This window comes from Lonchura striata, chromosome 3 (assembly GCF_050655825.1).
Source record: "Lonchura striata isolate lonStrDom1 chromosome 3, ASM5065582v1, whole genome shotgun sequence".
Taxonomy (NCBI): Eukaryota; Metazoa; Chordata; class Aves; order Passeriformes; family Estrildidae; genus Lonchura; species Lonchura striata.
This window is the reverse complement of record NC_140705.1, coordinates 45,045,341-45,060,946: the sequence shown is the minus strand read 5'-3', so window position 1 is coordinate 45,060,946 and position 15,606 is coordinate 45,045,341. Positions and strand designations below refer to the sequence as shown.

At 36.2% G+C, this 15,606-nt stretch overlaps 1 protein-coding gene across 12 annotated transcripts in view; it reads left to right on the top strand.

Annotated features, from left to right (window-relative positions):
• The window catches only part of AK9 (adenylate kinase 9), a 59,181-nt gene extending 43,776 nt beyond the window's left edge, over window positions 1–15,405 (top strand). For 10 of the 12 annotated variants that reach the window (XM_085574959.1, XM_085574960.1, XM_031504393.3 and 7 more), the window contains 12 exons: window positions 625–831; window positions 1,698–1,916; window positions 4,573–4,786; window positions 5,602–5,803; window positions 6,850–6,996; window positions 8,269–8,489; window positions 9,680–9,876; window positions 10,394–10,563; window positions 11,266–11,364; window positions 11,452–11,554; window positions 12,105–12,219; window positions 15,076–15,405. In XM_085574959.1, the coding sequence (XP_085431085.1) occupies window positions 625–831; window positions 1,698–1,916; window positions 4,573–4,786; window positions 5,602–5,803; window positions 6,850–6,996; window positions 8,269–8,489; window positions 9,680–9,876; window positions 10,394–10,563; window positions 11,266–11,364; window positions 11,452–11,554; window positions 12,105–12,219; window positions 15,076–15,278 (2,097 nt within the window). In that variant the 3' untranslated portion in view covers window positions 15,279–15,405. Of the gene's footprint in view, window positions 1–624; window positions 832–1,697; window positions 1,917–4,572; window positions 4,787–5,601; window positions 5,804–6,849; window positions 6,997–8,268; window positions 8,490–9,679; window positions 9,877–10,393; window positions 10,564–11,265; window positions 11,365–11,451; window positions 11,555–12,104; window positions 12,220–12,441; window positions 13,413–15,075 lie in introns of those variants that run through there. The other 2 variants (XM_085574962.1, XR_004148051.3) reach the window with 2 other exon arrangements.
• Window positions 15,406–15,606: the final 201 nt, after the last annotated feature.

The following is a 15,606-nucleotide window of genomic DNA, read 5'->3' as shown; positions in this document are numbered from 1 at the left end:
TGCTTTAGAAACTACGGATTCATTAAGACTAAAAACTATTTTAAAAGAATTCTCCATATATGCTTCAATGCAGAAAAATACTTTTGAATGTGTTTAAACTATATCATATGTAAGCATAAGAGTAGCCCCACTAATTGAATTTAGGTATGTGCCTTTAAGTACACTGTCAAATTCATGGTTAATCCAGAATAGGACTGTACGAGGATTTCTGCCCAAAGTCAATTACATAATATATTTATAAATGCATTCATGTACTGCTTGACTGCTCATGATATTCTGTCAGCTACACTTTCATCAAACATGCTTGTTTATAACAAAGTCCTGTCAAACTACAATACCATGTATGAAAAAACACTCATCAAAACTGCAGTGTAGCTCTTCAGGTTTTTAAAGTACTCTTGGAACTTGTATGATGCTTCACTGTATGCACTATGCAATACTGCTGTATTTTCTTCTGAAATAAGATTCTAGAATTTGCTAGATTTTTTTGCACATGATAAAGGATATCCCAAAATGAGGTTTTGTTGAATTAATGGCTTTTTTAATTTAAAAAAAGAATACCTTAAGTTCCTTCAAAATATCTGTATCATAGACATGAAACAACAAAATATTTTCTCCTTGTAGGCTTTAGCAGATAAAGATGATGATGAAGCTACTGAGGAGGAGGAGAATGAAGATATTGAAGCTATACTTGCAGAAGAGTTTTTAGAAGACGAAGAAGAAGAGGAAGAACCAGAAGAAGAAGAAAATGAAGAAGATGCTGTTGAGCGCATGCAAAATGAAATTTCAGAAAAGTTTGAATTAGAAATAGAAAGATTACAAAGTATGCAGGTACTGATACCACTGCTTATTTTATTAAATTATAAGAATTTCCATATTTATTTTATAGTGCCTAAATAACTGTGCTGCTATACTCATGATCTAAGTATGTGAACCTGATGAAGACTGTACTGAGAAGATATAAATTTTATAGAGTATATAATTTATATAACTAATATAGTACAGAGAAAAAAAAAAGAAAGCTTTTGGGTAGACATATCCAATCATGGTGTAATTTCATTTTTGATAGGTCACTTGACACAGGTAACCAACCTAAAGAGTTTTGAATGTATGAACAGTATTTCAAAATAATTTTTGAGGCAAAATTCTTACTAGACAGATCTATTTTTTAATACAGATCCCAGTTGTTGGTGATGAAACCAAATGTAAAGAAAAAATCCAAATCTAATCTCAGTTAAGATGCCAGGTGTTTGGCACCATTCCCACACCTACTGACATAATTTTCTTGAAATCAGTGCAATTGCCTATGGCGAGCTAACCTCATCTAACACCAGATATCTGCAGTGCTAATGCCACATCAAAGGCAGTAGGTAGATCAGTAACATTTTTTAATTACCTATGAAGTATTTCACTTCAGAAATAAACTAATCATGAATTAAAAGAATCTCTATCCACTGACCAGATAGAAGGTCTACAAAACCAGATAATAATACAATATTGTAGCAGTGTGACACCTAATATAGAAGTTTAAACTTCAGTAGACAGGAAGACTAATTCCCACCAAATTTGCTGATTTATGTTGACTGAGAACACGCTTAGGAAATCCTTGATAGTTCACAGAAAATCTTGCCATCAATCTTTATTTGAAATCTGATTGCATTTGTGATTCTAGTATTTCATTATGTTTTCATAACCAGGAAGAACTTGAAAAGTTACTGATACCATCAGTGGAGATCAATGGAGGACGGAAGCCTCGCATTGTGTGCTATCAAATATACAGCAAGCTGAAATCCCTAGTGGAAAACCGCAGGAGCATTTTTGAGAAATGTTACCCAATAAGTTTGCCACTTGCACAGAAGATGCTAGTTTTCTCGTATAAATTTCTAAGTTCTTTTGGTCAGTGGGATCCAATCAAGGTAATGTTTTTAAATGGCTGAAGAATGTTTTCAAGAGTTGACACTCTTTAAAAATGTATTTCACATTAACAAGATGTTATCAGACAGTAGCAACTAACACCAGAAATATTTAATGAAAACTACATTACTGAATCAAAATTACACTTCTGAATATACACAAAATACAGCAGGCATTAATAATAAAAGGTGTTGATCTTTTTAGTGTTGCAGCTGATTTAAGGCTGAGAAGCATTAAGTAAAATTTGTTACACTATCACTGGTGACATGATTAATGGTGGCATTGAGTCAGAAAGAAATGCCTAACTCTTAATGATACACAAAACACAGGACAACAAAGAAGGTCTTAAAACCTTCCAATAGTAGTGAGAGCAGAGTGAAAGGATTTTGAGTATGAATTTATAAGAAGCCACACTCACAACTGCCCACTAAACCTAGTAGTGGCAAAAAATGTACTTAATTAGACATAATTCATTAGCACTAATTCTTTCTTGTCAAAATTTAAAATCTTTGAAGAGCAACAAATCTATTTCCATGGTATTTTACTAGAGATCTGGAAAGTTGAGGTCAGAAAGTACTCATCACTATCCCCAAGGTCAGAAATTAAATGTTCTCAAATAATTATTTTGGTTTAATGCTAGAAGTAAAAGCTGATTGTGAGTAAATAAAAATTAAAAAAGGTAGATTAGTTAAAAAAAAAGTCCAGTGAACAACTTACATAAAGGACAAAAGCCCTGAAGGAAACATACTTCGGCCTTCATTTTACTATGCCAATTAATCAAACCATTTTATTCCCTTTTATATAGCATCATGTTGGGTCTTCACCTGTTCCAGATCACATTTGTCTCTCTTTAACCTTAGGATCAGAATCTTCATTCTTTTTCATGGCTGCATCAATTGGCATCTAATAATCTAGGTACATACTAATAGGAGTAGATATGTCTACATTTATATAATTTACCACTACTGAACCACAGTTTATGTATTTAATTGCAATTAGTCTCTACACCCTAGTCCTTGCACTTCATTCTGTCAGATTTCACTACATTTTTGTATTCTGTTTTTCCACTTCATTCCTTTGTTCTATACAGTGTTTTTTACCAACCAGAAAGTACAATTCAGTTAGAAGGAAGTCATAGGAAATTATTGGATAAAATAAGAGTGGTGTGCTGACAGTGAATATTTGCAAGCTGATAAAAATAAAAGAGAAATAGGATCATTTTGAGGGCATTTTAGGATAATAATAGAAATTACAAAATTAATTCCAGACTGAAAGTTTTGGAGTAGAAAGGCAGATTGAGTATATTCCAGTTACTTTGAGAGTAAATTTGGGGTGGGGGGGAGGGGAAGTAGTTATGCAACTGATTAGATAAGCAGAGAATAAACATTATGAGCTGAGTGGGGAATGGAAGCAGATATGCAGTAGAGCAGACTCGTGAAATGCCATAAATTGAGAGCACGCACCCTGAAATTACTTGATCTAGGAATAGGAACCCTAAGGGTATGAGAAGAGTCTGGCAGGACCATGCTACACAGTAGAACAGCCCCAGCTCTAGCTGTAGTAACCAGACCGACCTTACTGACTCCTTCAAAACATAGTAATAGATTTGTGAAGTGTGATTTTCCTTGACAAGAAGCTGAGTTGGCTCTTCCCCATTATTTTATATGTATGCATGTAACTTCTGGGTTTTTTCCTTAGTGTATTTCCGTTGCTCAATACAGAGTCGTATTTACGGGACTATTTTTGCCAGGTTCTATGCTGGAGAAAAAACTTTTTTTAAATGGTAATTTTTTCCACCTTCCTTCTTTTGTTGAAGGAAGATCACTGTTACACATTCTCAGAATTAGACTTTTGAGTCCCTTTAGAATAGTAAGGTGAATGCTGTCTGGTCTGGGCAATTTTTTCTACATACTGATTTTCTACATTTTGTTTTAAAGCATCTTTTATTGACCCTTTAAGACAGTTCTTCTAAGAAGGGCTGCAACAGGAACATGAGTAAGTTTTTCCCTAGAGAATAGTAGGGCAAGGAATTAATCTGGTATTACTTCAGTGACTATTTCTACCAGTTACAAAAATATCTCTTACATATCAATCATCCATTAACACTGAAGACTTTTTAGTGGGCTGTCTGATGTGTTTGAAGAGATTTTATCATCAGTGCATGTATTTTTCACTTGACCATAATGTAAGTATTGATATCTTTTTATGTTTTCTTAATTTATATATGACTTCTGGTGAATACAATATTCTCAGTGCATTTTCTATTGGCAGGCAGGCAGGCAGGTGAGTTTAATTCACTGAGAAATAAAATTATTTTCTTTGTTCTTTGAAAATTAAAAAAAACTATTACATTAATCTTCTCTGACAACACTGTCTTGACAGACATAAAGTGTTACGGTACCACCTACTGGAAATAGCAAGTATTCTTTCTGTCTTCAATGTTTCTTTCATCTTTTTGAACAAGAAGTGTAGGTATAGAAATTTGTCAGATTTGAGCAAAATACTATGTCCATATGTGTGAATTTTAGAATGCTTTCATGGTTTGTCTCATATGGTTGGTACTCCTCTATCTGCCTAAAAAAGCCACTTCTCTGGGATGGAGGAAGAAAAGGCTTTGTCAAACCTAATTAACTGATTCTGATTTTGTATGTTACACAGTTAAGCCAAGGAGATGTGATCAAGCCACAGCAAAGGCAGGAAGGCGCAGTCTTTCCAGTAATCCATCGACAATATATTTATTTCTTTTCAAGTAAAGAAAATAAAGAAATGTTTATGACAAATCCCATCAAATATATTTGTCAGCCAAAACCTAACCAATCTGTGCCAGTAAAGATTGCAATTGTGGGACTTCCAAAATCTGGAAAGACTACAGGTATGAGCAGTTATCTATTTAAAAATTCATTATTAACTGAATAATAATAACTGAAGCTGTATCCGTCCTTACTGTTATTAAAAAATCATAAATCATTAATATTATTGGTCTTCCTGCTTTTCTTGCTGGGCACAGATTCTTTTGGTTACATTCTCTGGTGTCTCATTTGACAGTCTGATAGTTACGCATTTTCCATCTAATTTTATCCTAGATCCTTAAGAGGTTAGTGACCTGGACTTCCATTTAGAAAAAGTGGACATACACTATTTATACCCCTTGTATTATTAATTATTGTTTTGTAATTGTTTTTTACTTTTTTGAGTCAATATAAACTAATGTAAAATGGAGAAATAGTCCTAGGATCAAGGATGAGGACTCCAAATTCCCCACTCCCCAGTCTATTTCAAAATTTCTAGATTAAAAAGCACCCAAGATTTCCATCCCTCTCCCCTCCCTTTCCTCCTCCATGACTGTCAATCCACATATTTCTGCCTCTTACTGGAGGAGGAGGAAATTCATTTTAAACAATAGTTATTGAGAAGAGGATGTTAGGAAGAAAAGAGATAGGTTCAAATGATCTCATATTTAGGATGAAATTTTAGCATATTTCCCATTTCCTGGATAAATGATATAACTGATGGGCTGTTCTGTAAGAGGAACAGCAATGAAGGCATATTTTCTAACACTCTAATAATATTGGCTATATCTGCTGAGGTTTGTTCCAAATTGAATAGGGTTTGCATGCCCTGTGCATATACGAGATTGTGATGTTGCTTACCTTAAAAGTTGTGACTTGAAATAAAAATATTTTGCAGTTGCCCAGAGACTTGCGAGTGTTTATGGGTTCGTGCGCCTGTCCCTAGGAAATGCCATCCGGTTTGTGATAAACAGCCAGCCAGAGAGCGAGTTGGCACTTAAGGTACAGTCACACCTTCTCCAAGGACTCACCGTGCCTGATGAATTGGCCATCCAGGCTCTAGATGTGGCTCTGCTAAATCACACGGATAATCCCACTGGGTAAGACTTTTCTTGAGGTTTTGGGGGATCTCCAAGACATGTCAATCTCTTCATAGCCATGGATTCCCACATTACTGCTGTAGAACAATTTCACTAAAACACATTAGTGGTTTCTGCATTGCAAAAATAATCTGTACAAAAGGAGATTTTTTTTACAATTGCTCTAGGAAATGAGACTGAAGCATAATTTTCTGCAATTTTCAAGTAACTATATTCCAGTACATCAAAGTAATATACTTTATGTCAGTTACTTTTTTCAGTCAAAAAGCCAGTATCTTCTACTATCCTTTGAGAATTACCATTTGGTCTTTCTTATACCAACTCCAGAACCAACTTGGACACACCTGATTCTCATTGATCATGCAGGCTGTTTCAGTACTCAAGTTTTTTGGGTTTTTTTTCTGGTCTTCTTAACAACTGAAGTTATTAAGGAGGAACTGAAACCAGTGAGTGTTTCCACCTTATTCATATGTAATGCTAGGCTCTTTCTCCCCCACTGAAACACCTTTGAAACTGGGCAGTTTTAAAAAGCTTTATCATCAGTATTTCATTAAATTCAACTTCTCTCCCCAAAAAGGAGAATTGTTACAGAGAAATGCAATTCTGCAATAATCTCTGAAAACTATTTGTGCTTGATATCAGAATTCTTTCAGCATTTTACTTACCACTTTAAAATCTGCTCCTCCCAATCCACATGGAGACTTCTCATAGTTAAAATTATATTTCTGAATTATTGATGTGTCAGAATATTAAAGTGCACCATTTTTAGAAGTCCCAGCCATCCACTTACCTTTTGCCCTTTGTGTATTTCCTTTTCTCATTACTATTTCTTGTTCTGCCTACTTGATTTTTTAAATTTGGTCATAAATTCTTAGGAGTGAAGAATGTGCCTGTCAAGTGAGAGCAGTGATAACTACATGGCATGGGTGTAGACCTTTGTCTCCATGGAAAATGTACTAGAAACACACATAGACTTACTGGTTGATTGGAAACTGACTTCTTAGTGAGCACTTCAAAACTATTTTTCTGTTTCTGTTTGTGTGCAGAGTTGTAATTGATGGATATCCTCTAACAAGAACACACGTAAATCTCTTGGAATCAACTAGGATCATTCCGGTGAAAATCTTTGAATTAGATATGGATACAAAGGAAGTGTTCAGAAGAGCACTACTGGATAAGGAAAGAACAAACCGGTAGAGATACTCCCTGATAGAATTGTTTTTATTTTCTAGATGATATTGTAATGTCTCTATTTATGTGCCTCAGTGCTATACCCAGAGGTTGTATCTAACCTGGAGTATAACTCAGCTGTCTCTGAACTCCACATATGAAAAACATGGGAACCAGTCCCTCTCCTTTCTAATGCTTTGATTTCCATAGACCAGAAATAGGGATGTAAGGTGTTTTGGGTATGCTCTGGCCAGATCCCTCAATTGCATGACTGAGATTACAAATGTGCAATGCTGTGCACCCACTGCTTAGTTTAACTGGTCTAATGAAACTGTACATCAGAAATATTATCACTTCTCTCTGCTGCCAAAATTTATTTTTCTTTAATTATTGTCATAAAAGATTTTGATACTTCATCTAATAATCTCTCTTTTAAAAACTTAATTAGAGTTGTTTTAAAAATATAGAAATAATGCATATTTAGTAGTGTATAGAATTCTGTATAGAATTCAGGAGTTCTAAGCCTTTCAGTTCAGTTCATTCCCTTTGTTCTTCTAAGATAAATACTCTGTTTAAAGAGTCATTGGTTGTTTTTGAAGAAGAACAGTAAGTAGTTTATAAGCAGACAGAGTATGAAAAAGAACAGAACATTCACCTTAAAATTAAATTGTGTAAGAACCTGTTTCTCATTAGAAGAAGTGTTTCTAAGAAGTTCCAGATATCTTGGACCATTATTGCATGCCTCTTTCATTTTGTCCTTTTCTTTTTGTCTCTTTCTTTTTATCAAGTAATCAGTACAATGTTAAATTGTTTACTAAAAGACTAAAGACAATGTGCATTGCAAAAAAAATTAAATCATTTATGTGTTTTTGAAAGTATTTACTTTAAACTTCATTTTAAATACTGAACTAATTATATTTCATAGGCTTAAGGACAAATCAAGTGTACAATATCAGAGTATCATTTAATTGTGTATTTGTAGTGAGTGTCAGGTAATGTGTGTTGATACATTCCAAATCCTTTGAACAATAATTATTGAGTTGTATTTGGGACATAAATAGAAAAAGTTTTGTTCTTCGTTTTCGAAGGACTGTCTGATCTTAAGTACACTGCTTTTCACATTAGCTTGTAGTATTCTTCATATGAAATTTGTACTTCTCAAATATGTTCTACAGTGTCAAATAAGCAAAATTTTGTAAAAAGAACTTATAGTGAACTCTAGAATTTACACCTGAAATTCAATGAAATTATCTAATCCTCAGATTTAAATCACTGTTATTTTTCACTGTCTTTAGACTTCCCTATCCTGAACATGACAATCCACAGATTCTAGCTATTAAAAATTCCTGCTATAAACAGCACATTGATGATATTAGAACTTACTATATGAAGGAACGTCAGAACTGGTGTGTGATTGATGCCAATCATAGCAAATGGAGGGTCTGGAATACCATTCTGCAGAAAGTTCAGGTGGTTGTTAAACAAATCCAGATATACCTGGAAAGAAGAAGAGAAGGTAAAAGAAAAACAAAGTTTCCCAGAATATTTGTTTCTTTAAAAAGCTGCAATATACTATGTACATGACAACTTCATCTTTATTTGGATGAGGCTAATTTTTGGGCATATACATACCCTTAAATTCTTCAATCTCATCTACAGAGATCTTGAAGAGATCTTTTGAAAATAGTGATGACAAAGCCAACTACAAGGCAGTATGAGGCCATCCTCCAAAGACGAGGGTAACAGAAATCTGCTAAAGGAAGTCAGAGTCCTTGGTCCATGGTAGATCTGGCAACACTGGGTTGTAAATCACAAAAAGTACCCCAAAAGTACAAGGGGAACTCTAACTTGCAGCTTCACTTTAGCATTAATGAGGGAAGAGGGAGAGATAGGGAAGATCTTAATTTAAAACCTAGAAATAAGCTTAAATATGCCATCTGAGTTAATTTCTGTGCTTTGGGAAGAAGATAATTTTATCCTAAAAAGGCACAGTTCCTACGTGAGTTTTTGTCTGTTGGCACTGGTCAGGATTAAATATGCCTTTTAAACATGTCTACTATTTAACTAGAACTCCTTTGAAGGGCAAATATACTTCCTTATCTTATATCCACCTTTTGGGTTTAACTTTTACAGCTCTGTGGCTCCACCCATCTTAAAAATTGGAGTCATAATCAAAAATATTAAAATACACTTAAATTTTACACATCAAGTTTGAAAAAGCACATTTTTTAAGTAATTTGGTTTTGAGATTACATTTTAGTCAAGATTTTGAATGCATTTCCTCCAGATAGACTGTAGCATTTGCAAGCTATAGATGAATAAAGGGGAGACTTTCATCACACCTTGTACTCTTTTTCACCAATGCAAAGAAATAAAATAATAGCTGAAATGTCCCTTAGTAACACAAAGGAGTGAAACAATAAATCATAAATAAGAAGAACAGACTAATAAGACGAACATACAGAGTATCCCACACCATTAATAATTATTATATTTCTTAAATGCTACAAAAACGTTATTAAAATTAATTGGTAAAATGAGTTACAACTTAATTTCATTATCAAATTGCTGTTTTAGTTCTCATTATTTTATGTACTTTTCTAATTATTAATTACCTCCTAGACTATGGCATTCCTGAGTAGAATTGTTGGATGTTTCTATGTCTTTCATAAATTAAACATTATCATTAATTGCTTTCATTAACAGGAAAAGCAGCCAGCATTGCTGGTTTATGTATCACTCCCAAGGAACTGCAGAGTCAGCTGGGGGAGTGTGGACAGTACTGTCCTGTCAGCCTTGCAGAGAAAGGTGAACTGGTTGACTGCTCTGTAACCCCTTCACTGGAGTTTGCTGCAGAATTTCAGGGGCACTATTACAGAATGGCTTCACAGGAAGAACTGGAAGTGAGTGTCAAAAAGCAGGTCAAAAAGGAGGGGATTATGGGAAGAGGGAACATTGTTGCTTACATTCTTTGATTCCATACAGAAGTAGGTAATATGCAACTTGAATTAGACCACTGTTGTTAGCATTCAAGCTTTTGTTCTGCATACTTCTGCTATCAAATGTCTAGGCAGATACAATACAGCACAGACACCATTAAACTAAAGCTCATCTTACAAGCTGTCACAGATCAAACATTCATTTGAAAACAGTAACCTTCTCCTTTCTTTATCTGTTGTAGAGAGACTGGGTTAAAAAGTGGCTTATGAAAGCAGTACATAGTGATGGATGGTGGGTGAATAGTGACTATTTCAACTGAGAGTAGGTTGGAAAAGAAATTACCCAAGAGCAACAGCAATGCCAACACACTGTTTCATTGTAGAAAAAATAGGTATCTAAATTGTGTGAGCCAGTCCTCTGGAGCTTGACTAACAGTCCTTCAGTGCTTTTTTCATTATAAAAATATTTCTTTTTCTACAGAAATTCCTGAGTAGACCTGAGGTTTATGTATCATCACTGGCATCTCACCCACTCCCACCCACACATATGCTGCCAAAGAAATTGACTGCAGCAGAAGTGAAGGCCTTATTCCCTGTAAAGCCTGAAATGCAGGGATACTGTCCAGTCACTTACCTAGATGGAAAACAGAGGTATGTCACTAGAGTTTTCATAATCTGAACTGCAGAACACGTGTCCTATATTAATGCATTAATGAGGAAATGCTGTTTGGGGTTTGGACTGGAAAAGCAATTACTATTCTTTACATTGTACCCATGGCTTTGGAAATCAAGATAAAATCACCTTTTAAAACTTACATGGATACAGGTTCTACAAGAATGGGTGCTGACTTGCTGTCTTTCATGATGAAGATGGACTGATATAGTTTGAATTCGCTCTATCATAAGCCTTCAAAGGTTAAAAGAAATCTCATAAATCCCTAGTAGATGCAAAAGCTATAATGATTTTTGTAGAGATCCATAAAGCTCTACCATAAAGTGACACAGATTTCTCCAGTGTGCAAAATTTGTCATCAGAGGAGAATCATAATAGCCAATTCTATGTTATCCTTTTTTAATCTCCTGAACAAATATGATTGGCATTTTAAATGGAGAGGCTCTAAGGAAGCACTATAAAAGTGCCTTAATAAGCAGATTTTGAGGCAGAGACTCTATGAGATTTTTAACCTTGTAACTGTCCATCATGTAGTAGAAACTTGGATGATCCAATTGCTATTTTTGTAGTTGCTACACTTGCTAAATTACCAGAAGGCTGCCAGTAGCTCATGAATTTACTCCACACAAATTAAGTTTTACGTTTTCTGTGAATGAGTTATTCTTGCTCCATCTTTTCAGATACGAAGCTTTGGTGCCTGGCAACATAGAGTATGCAGCAAAATACCAAGACAAGGTATATATTTTTGAAAGTGAAGAAAAACTTCAGAAGTTTATGAGGTAAATACACTAACTGCATTTTAATCTTAAAATGTTTATATAATCTTGTTTATACATCTTAAAAGTGCTTACTTTATATCTGGTTAGGTTACCAGAGAAGTACTGGAATCTGAAGCTTCCCCATAAACTCCCTCCAAAACAAGAGACTATGCTATTAACTACACTTCCTTTGCCTGGATACCTTGAACAGGCCAGTTTTTGCTTTTCTATTTTAAAGCATGATTTTGTGATAAATATCATATATATAGCATATCCCACTCTTGTTTTTTTTTTTAATTTTTAATTCATTTGAGTCTTATATTTATTAAAGAGATTATATTAAATTGAATTTTTTTTTAGTTACAATTGAGAGTAATTTTTAAAATAACAGATGTTTGTAGCTTTCATGGAAAAAAACACAAGACCATCAGAGGGGGATAATAAGCTACAGTACTATATGATGATTTTCTGACTTAGTTGTTTATCATATCTTGTAAGAGTACATTTTGGTTTGACTTTTAACACCAGCATAGACACAAGCTTACTTGGAAAAATTTTAGAGTAATTTGTTACACTTTGACACATGAATAAATAAAAAAATTATTCATGGTCACAGCCCTCCCTATTTTATGCTAATTTCTTGTTTTCTACTATTCACCAACTTAGGGTATCGTCCTGTATTGTTAGATCTGCATTACAACAGGATAAGGCATTCCTCAAGATTACTGTAATGGTCTTTTAAAACTATTTTCTTTCTTTAGGGAGTAGCAACTTCTCTAATAAAAGCTCTGCATGAAGTTGGCAGCCTTAAGCCAAAGTTTCCATTCCTAAGTGTGAAAGAAACTGCTCTGCTTTTTGTCTCATTCCATCTAAAAGGTAGTGTATAAAATAGCATGCTATAAAATAACTAATTGTATAAATGACATAAGATCTCTGATAAAATATAGGTAGCCAATTAGTGTTCATATTTGCTGTTTTTTAGAATTTCTCTTTGGGTTTTTTTCAGCCAGAGATACCAATTACATGTAATAATCTTTAATAGTTTGCAATCAGCTTAACTATTGCCATCTTTCTCGATTTCAATGTCTTTGTTTACAGCTCTGCTATAGCTTTGGGCTGGGTTTCCAGTACTGCTGGGGATTTCTGGAGCAAGACTGACATTTCTTTCAACCCACCACTTTTGTCATTTATAAGCCAACCTGTTCACTGGGCAAACTTCACCTGGCCTTTCGTGTTTTACATTTTTACTTATTATTTTAGACAATACCAGTCTTAATTATTTTTTCTAAGCTCTTCACATCCTGTGTTTCCTTATGTAGTTTCCAGAGCCCTCCAGAATTTTCTTGAAATGTCACTCTTTTTTTTTTTTTTGCTAGCACAGCTTTGTTAAGGAAGACCATTGAACAGGGTAGGCACATGGTAAGCCCCTACATAAATGTACAATTCCTAAGCCACCAAACTGTTTTGATACTGTAGTTTGCTTCATTCACAACAGCTATTTTCATTCTATTGTTAGGATGGCTTTGCTAACATAAGGATGCCCATGCTAGGAATGTTTTGCTCATATATTGCAACATTAAATCATTATTAGTAGTGGATGATGAACCAGAAGGGTTATGCAAGTGCAGAAATCTCTTCTCCTCATACAGTGCCAAATAGTTTGACCATAGGAACCCAGGAAAACAAGTTATCTTCTTCTAGCACTGGGTAGGACTGCTTCCAACTTTAAGATACAGCATTCCTGTACACTGACAAATCACTTGAAAGTGAGGAAGAACTTCTTCCATGTGCTAGTGACCAAATATTGGAACACATTTCCCAGAGAAGTTGTGGAGTCTTCATCAGTGGAAATATTCAAGAGCCATCTGAACACGACCCTGTGCTGTGTGCCCTGGGATGACCCTGCTTGAGCAGGGAGGTTGTCCCAGATGACCCAGTGTGGTTCCTTCCTGTCCCAGCCTGATCCACCCTGCGATTCTGTGATTAGTTGCAAATACAGAATTATTTATTATTGTGCATCTCTTCAGAGTAGTCATGCCATTCTTGATAAAAAAATTTGATCAAAGTGCCTTGTGGTCCCCTGGAAATTTATTTTGTCCTATTTCTATGTGAAGTTAGACCTTCTCATCTTCAATTAACATCATTCTCTAATATCACATTTAAAGATTGAGTGTCCTTCAAACTGGACTCTTGTAAGGGCTGTATTCAGAGCTATGCTTGAAAAATCTCTCAGAAACTGTTAAATGTAGCTGTCTACAGTTTAAAGCTAGTGGGCTGAAGTGTTTTATAGGATAGTTCTTCATGCTGTCCAGTTTTTGTAATGAGAAATAAAATACTGTCCATAAGAAAAAACAATGGTTATGATTTGGCTCACTCCTTCTCCTTTGCCTTGGGTAACAATTAAAATAATAAACTGTACTCTGAGGACTGGCACTCAATACTAATGTATGCCAAACTCATTTGGACACTCTGATAGTTTAATGCTTTTCTTATATTGTGGTGCCTAAAACTGCACAATGGACTCAAGATGAGTCCACCCCAGTGCAGAGCAGAGCAGGACAATCCCCCTTTCCCAGCTAGCAATGCTGCGCGTGGTGCCCCCCAGGACACCACTGGCCCTCCTGGCTGCCAGGGCACTGCTGGCTCACATTCCACTTGCCACTGACTAGCACCTCTAGGCCCCTTTCCACAGCTCTGCTTTCCAGCATCTCATTGCCCAGTCTGTCCATGTATCCATCCCAGGTGCAGAATCTGGCACTTTCCCTCACTGAAATTCATATGGTTGGTGATTTCCCAGTCCTCTGATTTGTCAAAGTCTCTCTACTGGGCTTCCCTGCCCTCAAGGGAATCAACAGCTCCTCCCAGTTTTGTATAATCTGTGACCTCGCTTAGTATCCCTTCCAGTCCTGCATCCAAGTCATTTATGAAGATGTTAAAGAGCACAGGGCTGTGGATGGAGCTTTGGGGAACCTCATCAGTGACAGGTCACCAGTCCAATGTCGCCCCGTTCCCTATAACCCTTTGTGCCTGAGTGGTGAGCCAGTTGCTCATCCATGGCATGATGTGTTTATCCAGCTGTGTGCCTGACATTTTGTCCAAAAGGATACTGTGAAATAAAGTATTGAAAATTTTAATGAAATGCAAATCAACTGGTGTCCCTTGGTCAACTAGGTGGATTATTACCTTGTCATACAAGGAAGTCAGGTTTTACGAGCAGGACTTTTCTCTCATGAAGCCATGTTGGTCACAGTTCTGCTTATCAAACCTGACTTCCTTGTATAACAAGGTAGCCTACGTTATAGGCTGTTGTACCGTGGTACCAAAGCATTTAGGTCATGGAACACTTGTACCAAGGATACAGTGGCCCAGCACCAGCCATACCAGACCTGGGCTATCCCCAGGATGTACCACTTCAGACTGTGTGCCACACAACCCAAATTTGTCACTGCCTGGAGATTCACCAGTATCTCATGGTCTGAGAAATGAGAAGTTGACAGCAGCTAGACATGTTTGTTGTGTCTTTTTCTTATCCTTCTGATTATCACGACTGTTTGGAGTCAGGAACTTTCTGAAATACCAGACTTATCGTTTTGGCTTGGCACCAGCAGTCAAGGTGTTTATCTGTACCATGGGTAATGCCAACAGAGGTAGACTTGGTCCCTTTGAAAATTTCTGTAATGTAATTCCACAAAGTTTATAGGAGACACTAACATGCTGCTTAAATTCTTGCAGCACACAATCCCCGGAGCTCAGAGCCAGTGCGGCAGATGTACAGGAAGAAGTTTTTGCAGTTCGTGGAGCACTGCCAACTCATTCCCTACCTGGGGACTGCCATGATGGGCCCGTATAAGGAGCCAAGAGATCGGCCCCGTGGCCTTGATGACAGACTGCAGACCTTTTTCTCCCTGAAAGGCACCCACCCCACTTTTGTGTGAACCCTGTGTTTCTGCTGATTAACGCATGGAGTGTTGCCATCAGGCACCAGCATGGCCTGCGAACATCACACGTTCTTGGGCCAGTTTTTTAATCATGAAATCTTAGAAATAAAATCTTTTGTCTGAAGTTGAGATATATCAAGCTGCTAGAGAGCGTCCAAAGGAAGGCTATGATAATAGTGAAAGCCTTTGAGGGGAAGTCATATGATGAGCAGCTGAAGTCACTTGGTGTGTTTAGCACGGAGGAGACTGAAGGGACACCTCGTCACAGTCTTCAACTCCTTTCTGAGTGGAAGAGATGGGGTAGACACTGATCTCTTCTCTGTGG